Source organism: Mesocricetus auratus, unplaced genomic scaffold (genome assembly GCF_017639785.1).
Source record: "Mesocricetus auratus isolate SY011 unplaced genomic scaffold, BCM_Maur_2.0 Super-Scaffold_2245, whole genome shotgun sequence".
NCBI lineage: Eukaryota > Metazoa > Chordata > Mammalia > Rodentia > Cricetidae > Mesocricetus > Mesocricetus auratus.
The window spans coordinates 17288325-17300205 of NW_024429180.1; the positions used below are offsets into that span (position 1 = coordinate 17288325).

General features: G+C 42.6%; 1 protein-coding gene across 1 annotated transcript; it reads right to left on the bottom strand.

The window, feature by feature from the left end:
• Nucleotides 1-7921: 7921 nt before the first annotated feature.
• Nucleotides 7922-11102, bottom strand: LOC101837947 (peptidyl-prolyl cis-trans isomerase A-like). The gene is made up of 2 exons (XM_040739906.1): nucleotides 10803-11102; nucleotides 7922-8134 (listed from the first exon to the last, which is right to left on the bottom strand). Exons 1-2 carry the CDS (start codon nucleotides 11100-11102, stop codon nucleotides 7946-7948), a joined length of 489 nt encoding a protein of 162 aa, XP_040595840.1. The 3' UTR covers nucleotides 7922-7945.
• Between the last annotated feature and the right edge of the window lie 779 nt (nucleotides 11103-11881).

An 11881-nucleotide genomic window follows, 5' to 3' on the forward strand; every position in this document is an offset into this window, starting at 1 on the left:
GCACAGTCAGTCACGATGTAGAATGCGGGAGAAGTAAGAGGTTTGACCCTTTTCTCTGGTAAAAGACGACCACATGGAAATACTCATATTATCAGTTATGGGTGAATAATTAAGACAGAGCTAGCCATTAAGAAACCACAGCAACGGCCAAGAGCATTATAATTAATATAGTGTCTAGTGTGTTATTTGAGGGCTGAGGCAGCTCGGTACCAAGGTGGCTGGCAAGATGACTACATGCTACACAAATGGATCAAAGACTTCAACATAAATCCAGCTACTCTGAACCTCTTAGAATAGAATGTGGGAAGTACCCTTGAACAAATAGGTATAGGTAACCGCTTCCTGAACATAATTCCAGTAGCACAGACACTGAGACTGACAATTAATAAATGGGACCCCCTGAAACTAAGACGCTTCTGTAAGGCAAAGGACACAGCCAACAAGACAAAACGGCAGCCCACAGAATGGGAATATATATTCACTAACCCCACATCTGACAGAGGGGTGATCTCCAAAATTTACTAAGAACTCAAGAAGCAAGTCTTCAAAACACCAAAGGATACAATTAAAAAGTGGGGAACTGAGCTAAATAATGAATTCACAATAGAGGAACATAAAATAGCTGAAAGACACTTAAGAAAGTGCTTAACATCCTTAGCCATCAGGGAAATGCAAATCAAAATAACTCTGAGACACCATCTTACTCCTGTCAGAATGGCTAAAATCAAAAACACCAATGACTGTTTATGCTGGAGAGGATGTGGAGAAAGAGGAACGCTTGTCCACGGCTGGGAGTACAAACATGTACAGTCACTTTGGAAACCAGTATGTGGGTTCCTCAGGAAAAGGGAAATCAGTCTACCACAAGATCCAGCTGATGTACCCAAAAGATGCATATTCATACAACAGAACATCTGTTCAGCTATGTTCTCGCAGCATTATTTTTAATAACCAGAACCTGAAAACATTCTAGATGCCCCTCAACTGAAGAACAGATAAAGAAAACCTGGTACCCTAATACAATGCAGTACTACTCAGCGGAAAAAAATGGAATCTTGAAATATTCAGACAAATGGATGGAACTAGACTAAACCATCCTGAGTAAGGTAACCCAGTCACAAAAAGACGAACAGGGTATGTTCTCATTCACATATGGATTGTAGACATAGAGCAATGGATTACCAGCCTACAATCCATACTGCCAGAGAAACTAGGAAACAAGGAGGACCCTAAGAGAGACATGCATGGTCCCCTGGAGAAGGGGAAAGTGACAAGGTTTTCTGAGCTAATTGGAAGCATGGAGAGAGGGGAGAGGGAGTTAGGAGAAAGAAAAGTGTATGGGTGATAGGAGGACATGAGAAAAGAGGAGTTAGGGGAAGAATAGAGGAGAGCAAGAATAGAGCTACCATAATAGAGGGAGCCATTATAGGTTTAAAGAGAAGTCTGGCACTAGGGGAATTTCCAGAGATCTACAAGGTTGACCCCAACTAACAATCTAAGCAATAGTGGAGATGCTACCTTAAACGCCCTTCTGTGATAAGATTGATGACTACCTTATATGTCATCCTAGAGCCTTCATCCAGTAGCTAATGGAAGCAGAAGCAAACACCCACAGCTAAACACTGAGCTGAGCTCTGGAACCCAGTTGCAGAGATTGAGGAATGATGATCAAAGAGGTCAAGACCTGACTGGAGAAACCCACAGAAGTCGGTGACCTGAAAAAGGGGGAGCTCATGGACATCAGACTGTTTTCTGGGAAACCAGCTTAGGACTGACCCAGACCCCCTGAACATGAGTGTCAGTTAGGAGTCCTGGGCAATCTATGGAGCCTCTGGGAATTGATCAGTATTTATCCCTATTATATGCATGGACTTTGGGAGCCCATTCCACATAGAGGGATACTATCTAAACCTAGACACACAGGGGGAGGGCCTAGGCCCTGCCCTGAATGATATAACAGATTTGGAAGATCCCCCATGAAAGGTCTTAGCTGTTGGGGAAGTCGTATGTCAATAAAGCACTGTTGAGCCAATAGGAATCTAGATAGGTGGGACTAGGAGTCCAGGAGGACTCTGGGAAGGAGAAACACAGGAGTCGAGATGTAACGCCATGGAGTAGGAAGCCCGGAAACTTCTCTGGTAAGAGACATACTTAGATTAACAATTAGGGGGTAATTACTTAAGTCAGAGCTAGCCAGTAAGAAACAAGCAAGGCCAACAGCTTCATAATTAATATATCCTCCTGTGTGTTTCTTTGGGACTAATGCGGCTCTAGAACCAGGCTGGTGGGAAGGCTTCTCTCAAGGAAAAAGCCTCCCTTTACACTTACCCTCCCTGGGAAGCAGAAAGGGAGTGGGATAGAGGGTTGGTGGGTAACCGGGGAGGAGAGGATGGAGAGGGAACTGGGACTGATATGTAAAACAAGCTTGTTTCTAATTTAAATTATTTTTAAAAGGAAAAAATTCCAAAACAAAACATCCAGAAAGTCTGGGCTACTATGAAAAGACAAAATCTAAGAAAAATAAAAGTATGGGAAGGAGAAGATACCCAGGTCAAACAAAATATTTTCAATAAAATTATCAAAGAAAATTTTCCTACACTGGAAAATAAAAATTCCTATCAAGGTATGAGATGTATACAGAACATCAAAAAGACTGAACCAGGAAAGAAATGACACAGCACATAATAATCAAAACACCAAATGTACAGAGCAAAGACATACCACTAAAAATTGTGAGGGAAAAGGACCAAGTAGTGTACAAAATAACATACAAAGACAGATCTATTGTAATAGTACCTGACTTCTTTATGAGACTATAAATGCACAAAGGGGCCAGAAAGATGTGCTGCTAACTCTAAGAGAACCCAGTGGTCATACAAGACTACTGTACTCTGTGTGCTGGATAGTTTTATGACAACTTGACAAAAGCTGAAGTCCTCTCAGAGAACCTCAATCAAGAAAATGCCTCCATAAGATCAAGCTGTAGGTAAGCCTGTAGGGAATTTTCCTAAGTAGTAACTAAAAGGTGGAGTTAAGAAAAACATGCTGAGTACTCCATGAGAAGCAGTGCAGTAAGCATCACCCCCTCCATGCCCTCTGTAACAAATCCTAACTCCAGGTTCTGACCCTATTTCAGTTCCTATCTTGACTTCCTTCAATATTGGACTATGATGTGTAAGTGTAAGCCAAATAAGCCCTTTCCTTCCCAAGTTATGTTGGTCATGGTGTATCATCACACCAATAGTAACACTAAGATATCTAGCAAAACTTTCAAACACAATAAATTAATAAAATACAGTCCATAAGAAAAAATTTAAGAAATATCTATTATCTGCTGCTCTGTTATTCAACGCAAATGTTGTGCTCAGTGTTTATAAAATAAGTTTCAAATAAATTAAATTTCATGAAATAAAAAAAGAAATATCTATTTAAAAATCCAGGCATATGCAATGATCTAGCCTGAATACTACAACCTAAAGAGGCTAGCCACACACCAAGGGAACAAAAGGAATAAATAACCCCATAGCAGCAAAATGAAAAGAAGGGAAAATACACACACAGAGGGGGGAGGGGAAGGAAGGAGAGAGAAATAGGGACAGAGAGACAGAGACACAGAGAGAGAGATCAACAATGAACTACAAAGAATGAAAAAAACCACTGCTCACTGATATCTTTATTAATTAATGGTCTCAATTACCCAATTAAAAAGGCACATACTAACAGAATGGATGTGAAAACGGGACCCATCCTTCTGCTGCCTTCAAAAATATACCCTAACATTACTTCAGGGCACAGGATGGAAAAAATACTCCAACAAAATGGACCTAAAAGTCAAGCTGAGGTATCCATTTTAATATCTGACAACATAGACTTCATACCAAACTAATCAAAAGAAATAGGGAAGGGCGCTGCATATTCTAAGGAAAAATCCACCAAGAGGACATTGTATTCTTGACATGCATGCACCACACACAAACATGCACCTATGTTCATAAAGCAAACACTACTGCAGCATAAGTCACATATTGACCCTCACACACTAACAGCAGAAGACTTCAATACTCTACTCCATATGGAGCTTTTTTATGGCAAATGCTGGCCATTTGAGAAAAGAACTGTCCTTCACTCAATTGCTGACAGTATGCTGTCCAAAGTGGAGCAGCAGGATGCAAAAAAAGCAGCTGCCAAACTTTGCCAAGACAAGGTAACACAGTCCTTAAAAGTTCCCTGCTTTTCAGAAATGTCTGTCAGATACAGCAGGCCTTTAGGCCAAAGTTCGATGTACTAATGTTACAGAAGCACTATGGGTGACGATCTAGGCAGCCCCTACTGACCTGGACTTGCTATATAGATGAGGCAAGCTTTAAACTCACAAATATCTGCCTGCTCTCCCCACACACACAGGCAATGCTGGACTTAAAGGCATGCACCATCACACCTAGATGTTGTGACCTTATCTCTTGACAAAAGAGAGGAAAGGTTTCTTCTGGCTCCCAGCTCCCCATGGCACACCAGTAGGGGTGTGAGCAGATCATCATATCACATCGGCCATCAGGAAGCATGACACTGGTGCTCAGCCTGATAGCTTTTTTCCTTTCTGCACAGTAGAGGACCCCAGCCTATGGAATGATGCTCCCAACATTCAGAGAGGTCCTCCATGCTCTGTTACACCTTTCTGAAAACGTCTTCAACAGTGACCGTAAAATCCAGTCAAATGGTTGATGAAGATGAACTATTCCTTCTGAGCCTGTGTTGGGTTCATACCTGGAAGGGGGAATACAAATTGAGGAAAGAAGTACACAAGAAACAAGAGATAGAGTCAGTATCGCATTCAGTGAAGGCTGAGTTTGCCCAAGTTTATTCTGCAAAGGACTTTTATACACCCATCAAAAGAGGTGGGGGAAGGCAAAAGACTCCCTTCCCAATGATACACAGAACAGACAGAGTAATTACCTCTTCAACACCTGAAACACAAAGTAACTATATCCTAAGTTAAGTATTCTCTTGTTATGCAGGGAACGCATTCACCACACCTTTGGCCAAGAAGCCTGTTGTATTCACATCTTCTGACTGGCTTTGGTTTAAGATTTGATAAAGTCTACTTTATCAACTATGAAAACAACTGTGCCAGCTTATTTGGGACATCTACCTGCTTGGAAGATTGATTTACATCACTTTTACTCTCATTTGGAGACTATCTCTGCTAATGAGAGAGTTCTTTTCATCTCTAGAGAGATTATCTATGATACAGAGAAGGAATAACCCAGCCAAAAGCTTACAAAGGGAAATATAATATTATTTAATAAAATCTGAAGCATCTTTCTACTTCACAAATAAAAAAAGGCTAGCACCTAGAAAATCCTAGAACTCTGTGCAGTAGCTTAGCACTTAGCAAGGTCTATATTATCTTTCAAGACCATCCTGATCTTGCTAGATCACAGGTCAATTAGACCTTTCCTTTTATGTATGTGTATGGTGAATGTGTATGTATGTTCATATGTGTATTCACATGTGTATTCATGTGTGCATGTGTTAAAGCCAAAAAACTGACTTCAGATGTTTTCCATTGCTCTTTTTTGAGACAGGATTTCTCACTGTATCTATAATTCACCAATTCTGCTAGACTGGCTGGCCAGTGAACTTCATGTATGTACATGTCTTTGCCTGCCCCTGCCCCGCCCCCCACCCAGTGCTAGGGTCACTAGGCTAGGGTGCTGCATTCAGTTTTTTACCAGGATTGTGAGGGTTCAAATTCAAATCCTTGCGCTTGTGCAGCAAAGATGCTACTGACTGAGTCATCCCCGCCACAGGTTTGAATTAAGACTCTCCTAACAAAAGAAATACCCCTTCTGTGTTTTTCAACACAGAAGATGATACTCACCACCATTTCTCATTCATTGGACATTCATAACCTGCATTATTCCCTATGTCACCAACATGTCCCTAATTGAACCTAGCATTGTGATCATTTATTAAAATGTTTCCTAGCTTTCCAGTGGCCTCCAGTTTAATTCCAATTCATTTGCCACTCATTCAAACACAAGTTTAATCATGCCATTACTACTTAAGATATTTGATGATCTTTTCAATAATTCCGTGACTCCTTTTTTAGCAAAGGGACTTCAAATTTCGCTGCTGTCAAGGCTTATTTTCCCTTACTATATTTTGTGCCTACACTGGGACACATGCTCTTCCAATGTCTCAGTCCTCTCGTTTTCAGTTTTCTCTGGAGGTTTCTCACAAGACATGCACTGAAGGAATGTGGGATGTGTTAAAATACTTGCTCTGTAAAGCAGCTGGTATGTTTAACTTCTGGAAACTATTTGTGGTTCTCCTGATCGTTAGATGATCCAGGAAAGTGATCCCTGCGCATTTACAGTCCACCATGACTATTGTTCCAAAGCTGATTCCATATAACAGAAACAGCAGCTCCAGTTTACATACAAGAGGTTGTTAGGATCTGCACGCTTACTAACTGTGATGGCTAGTTTCCTGTCAACTTGACACAAATTAGAGTCACTTAGAAAGAGATAGCCACAATTGGGTAAATACTCCCACCAGACTGGCCTCTGGGAAAGCCTGTGGTACATATCCTTAATTACTGGTTGATGTGAGAAGGGCCAGTCCATTTGGATGGTACCACCCCAGAGTTGCTGGTCCTGCTTGGCAATATTTGCAGATGTAATGAGTATGTATTAAAGACAAACGTAATTTCTTTCTTGACATTATTCCCTAAATAATCCATTGTAATTACTATCTAGAATCTATAATTATATGATTTTATATGTATTTACAAATTATTTAAAGTGTATGGGTGGTATAGGATGTCCTTATGTATGTTGTGAATATGTGTTGCTTTTATTGGCTGATAAATGAAGCTATTTTGGCCAGGCAGAATAGAGCCAGGTGGGAAATCCAAACAATATGATATGGAGATAAAGAAGACGGAGTCAGGGAGATGCTGTGCAGCCGCCAGGGAAACAATATGTGAGGTAACAAGCTACAAGCTTTGTGCTTAAATATAAAATGATAGAAATGGGTTAATTTAATTGTAAGAGCTAGTTAGTAATATGCCAGAGCCACTGGCCAAACAATTGTAATTACTACTAAGCCTTAAGGTGGTTATTTGGGAGCTGGCAAGCAGAATGAAAAACCTCCAACTACCTAAGGGAGGCTATATATGGGTAATATGCTACTAATACCCATTTGTTTTTGATATTGAATCTGTAGACTTTAGTCCCTTTAAGAGCCCTGTGACAAAGACCCCTGTGGGCACAGATGAACTAGTGCATACCTATAGACATACTTTTGGTATAAAAACACCCTGTGCACCCACAGCAGTTCTCTGTCCAGTTCTTATTGGATGAAGCTGTATTGCTCCACCTTTTCCTGAACTACTATTCCTCCTGGCCCCTCGTCTTAGAATGAACCATCTGTTCCATTTGAGTCACGTTAGTATACCAATTACCACCTACGGTATACATAATGTATGCCAGGCAGGACACAAGGTACTTCGTATACAATGCTATTTCATTTTTTTACATAATTCCAGAAGGAGCTGCTGCTAAAGCACTTTTTTTTTTTTTTTTTTTTTTGGTTTTACGAGACAGGGTTTCTCTGTATTGTTTTGGAGGCTGTCGGTCCAGCCTGGCCTCGAACTCACAGAGATCCGCCTGCCTCTGCCTCCCGAGTGCTGTGATTAAAGGCGTGCGCCACCAGCGCCCGGCTAAAGCACTTTTTTTTAAACTTAGGTTATATTCATAAGCATAAACTTAACTCTGTAATCCAGCTAGACTTGAGAGGAATAAGGAAAATATGGAACCCAAAGAATTTCAGTGAGAGCAGAGATTACAGGGCATTATGAGCAGATGGGGTGGAGGCAGGATGCTCTCCAGAGCTACAGAGTGAATGGTCTGGTGGGTAATAGGCCCGCGAGTCAGAAGAATTAGAGTTGCCCACAGGCGGAAATGGTGATCTTCTTGCTGGTCTTGCCGTTCCTGGACCCAAAACGCTCCATGGCCTCCACAATGTTCATACCTTCTTTCACCTTCCCAAAGACCACGTGCCACTTAATCTTGGCGGTGCAGATAAAAAACTGGGAACCATTTGTGTTTGGTCCAGAATTTGCCATGGACTGTCACGACCACCTCGACCAGCAAGGAAGACGCGACTCAGGAATCCTTCTCACAGGCAGTTTATTCAGGACCTTGAACAAATCTTCTGACCCCAGGGAGTGCCCGCCCACAGCTTAAAAAGGCCCTTGGGCGGCCAACCCCGGTAAGCCATGTGGCGACAGCAGATAGGTCCACATACGAGGAAGCAAGCCTGATATCCAGCCTTGACCAAATAAGGAGTTGTTTATCACAGAGAGCACTTGCTGTCGGGCTAGCAGAGGCGGAAGCCAGCACCATCTTAAGGGTGCGGCATTTCGCAGCTCTCTACAGTTCCCCCTTTTTTGTTTAAAATGCAACAGGCAAGAGTAGAGGTCTGATCTCTGACAATGACAGGGACATTGTACTGATTTTTGTTTGGCGTCATCCACCCAACAAACATCAGACCCGTCCGATACCCTTTTTTCCAGAGGCGGGACTCTTGGGTACCAACCCGCATGCAATCAGACATGCTCTTCTCTGGGTCATTATTAGCTGACTCAGAGTGCAGTGCTCTGCCTCGCATCCTGAGCGTATTTAATTAGTTTTTAAGGTGGCTAACCATGTCTGTGGGGGACTGTCCTGCTTCAATATCGGTAAAGGCCTGAATGACCATGGCTGCATTGCGTCTTTGTGCGACTCTAATCTTACATAGAAACCACAAGCAAACCAGGGAGACCAACACCAAGAGACCTGTTAATGCTCCTACACCCGCCCACTCCTTAAGATGGTTCTTTGTAGAAGTCAGCCAGGACGATAATCCCGATGCAAAGGAAAGGTCCACTCTGGTGGAATTCACATGGACCACTGCCAACCTCAACTCCTTCAAAGTATCTTCAAATTTAAGTGACCAATTCTGTAAAAGAAAACTGGACAAATACTTGGACAAATTTGTAGCTTTTATAAAATTGGCATAATCCTTGCATTTTCCATTCGCAGCCTCCAGGTGCCAAGATTGTCACTCACTTCTCCTTAATTTGGCAATGATTTCCAAGCTTTAATGGCTATCTGATCCACCTGTTCAAACACCTGTCCTGGATATCCTGTCTGCATGTTTGCAAATCTACCTTCTCATTGCTGAAAGGGGGCACTGTTCATACCATGGGGATCATGACAATAGTTTGGAGTTCCTCCTCCTCCTCCTCGGAGTCCGTAGACTCTGAGTCTTCTAGAGCTGAGTACATCTTTCTTTTTCTGTTTTCCTCCCTTTTCACCGTTTGCCTGCTCTGATCTCTCCTCTTGTAATTGTTCTAAAGCATTTCTCCCCTTTTTAACTGCCTCACTATACTTCTGATCCTCAAGGGAACTTTTTACTAGTCTCTAGACAGGCCAAACACCACCTCTGAGCGTTTGAAATAATTCAGCAGCATTTATCATCAAGTGTACTTTAGCAGTTGTTCCTTCCTGAGCAATCAAAAAAACTGAAAAACACAATAGTATACAGTATCCAGAATTTCTGTGTATTTTCCATATTGTTTCTCAGTCCCATGTAAAATCAAGATCTCTCCCTAACTTTCAAAAATCTTAAATTCTTAGAATGAAGCAGCTCATTCAGAGCCAAAAAATTGGGTGCAACTGAGAAGCACCCATAGCCAAACTAACAATGTTTTTACTTTCCGGTTTGCTGCTAGCCAAACTAACAATGTTTCTTTCAAACTTCTAATGTTTCTTTTTAGCTTTTACTTTGGGTTCCCTGCTAGCCAAGCTAACAATGTTTTTACTTTCGGTTTGCTGCTCCAAGAACCATTTGTCCTGCTCTCTCTTTACCTTCAGAGAGGAGCAAACCAATTGCTCTTGTCCCAGTCCTTTTTTTGCCCCGCTCTTGTCGTGGTCCCTTTTTTAGTCTAAGATTCTTTGATTGAAGCAACTCGTTGAGTGCCAGAAAAATTGGGCAGGATGTGGAATTACCCATGTTTTAATAACAAACAGTGAAAAGAAAACCCAAAAAATAAAATTGAATACCACCCAAAGGGCCAAGAAAAATAATAATACCCTTTGTTTCACTTTTACTCCGTCCGCTTTGACGCGGCTCTACTTACTTTCCTTTTTGTCCCGTCTGCTTTGACGCGGCTCTGCTGCTTTGCTTTTTGTCCCGTCAGCTTTGACGCGGCTCTACTACTTTCCTTTTTGTCCCGTCCGCTTTGACGCAGCTCTACTACTTTCATTTTTATCCCGTCCACTTTGACGGCTCTGCTGACCGTTCTCCCCTTCTCTACGGGTGAGAACAATAATCCCGCTCTTTTCGCGGATCCCCGCCTTACCTGGGGACTTACCGGTGCACCCCCTGACCGCTGTGAGTTCTGAATTCCTTTCTTCGTACGAGCGTCCCCGTACGGGCCACCAACTGTCACGACCACCTCGACCAGCAAGGAAGACGCGACTCAGGAATCCTTCTCACAGGCAGTTTATTCAGGACCTTGAACAAATCTTCTGACCCCAGGGAGTGCCCGCCCACAGCTTAAAAAGGCCCTTGGGCGGCCAACCCCGGTAAGCCATGTGGCGACAGCAGATAGGTCCACATACGAGGAAGCAAGCCTGATATCCAGCCTTGACCAAATAAGGAGTTGTTTATCACAGAGAGCACTTGCTGTCGGGCTAGCAGAGGCGGAAGCCAGTACCATCTTAAGGGTGCGGCACTTCGCAGCTCTCTACAATGGACAAGATGCCAGGACCTGTGTGCTTCAGGATGAAGCTCTCATCCTCAAACTTCTCTCCGTAGATGGGCCTGCCACCAGTGCCATTATGGCGTGTGAAGTCACCACCCTGGCACATGAATCCTGGGATCATTCTGTGAAAGGAGGAACCCTTATATCCAAATCCTTTCTCTCCAGTGCTTAGAGCGTGAACGTTTTCTGCTGTCTTTGGAACTTTGTGTGCAAATAGCTCTAAGGAGACACGGCCCAAGGGCTCGCCATCGGCAGCGATGTTGAAGAACACGGTGGGGTTGACCATGGCTGCAAGGAGAGGAGACAGGGGGACGGCAGAGTCTGCAAAGCGGGCGCTAAAGCACTTTTTAATAGCTCAGAAAATTTCAGCAGAGAAGTTGAGTCCTTGTCACATCAAGGCTTCTAAGCACAATATTGTTGTATACTCATACAAGTCAGTAGAAAAGACAGGAAAATAGAAATTTGTGTGTGTGCTTGAAGCTTGAAGAGAGGGATAAACAGGGAAGACAGGGAAGAACAATTTGGAGAGCAAAGCTCAGAGGGCCTTAGAGGCTGAGCACCCTATACTAAACGTCTGACATGATCATTGTGTTCAGACTGCAACCTCCTACCCATATCTTCCCATCATATCTCGGTAGTACACCCTCAAGCCTGAAAGGCCTGGGTTCTCACAGGAACATCTCCTGCTATCCAAACAATCAGGATTATACGTTGCATAGAGGAGAATCGAGGTCTCTCAGTCCTCCATGATAGAGGACAAAGATGGAGTCTGGGAAGTGGGGATGGGATCAGAAACTGATGATGGGGGTTAGCTGCTTTACTCGGAGAGATTTACAGAAAAACATATTTTGGCAAGAAATTTTCAAAGAAGTTCTATATTAACATAAACAGCACTTTGAGGAAAGAATTAGAAATCATGTAACAGACTGGAGAGATGGCTTAGCAGATAAAGGCATTTACTATGCAAGTATGATGAATTAAGTTCTAATTCCAGCACTCACATAAAAAACTAGAATGGCTACATACACCTATAACCTTATGGCCAAGTCAGGTAGGACAGAGACT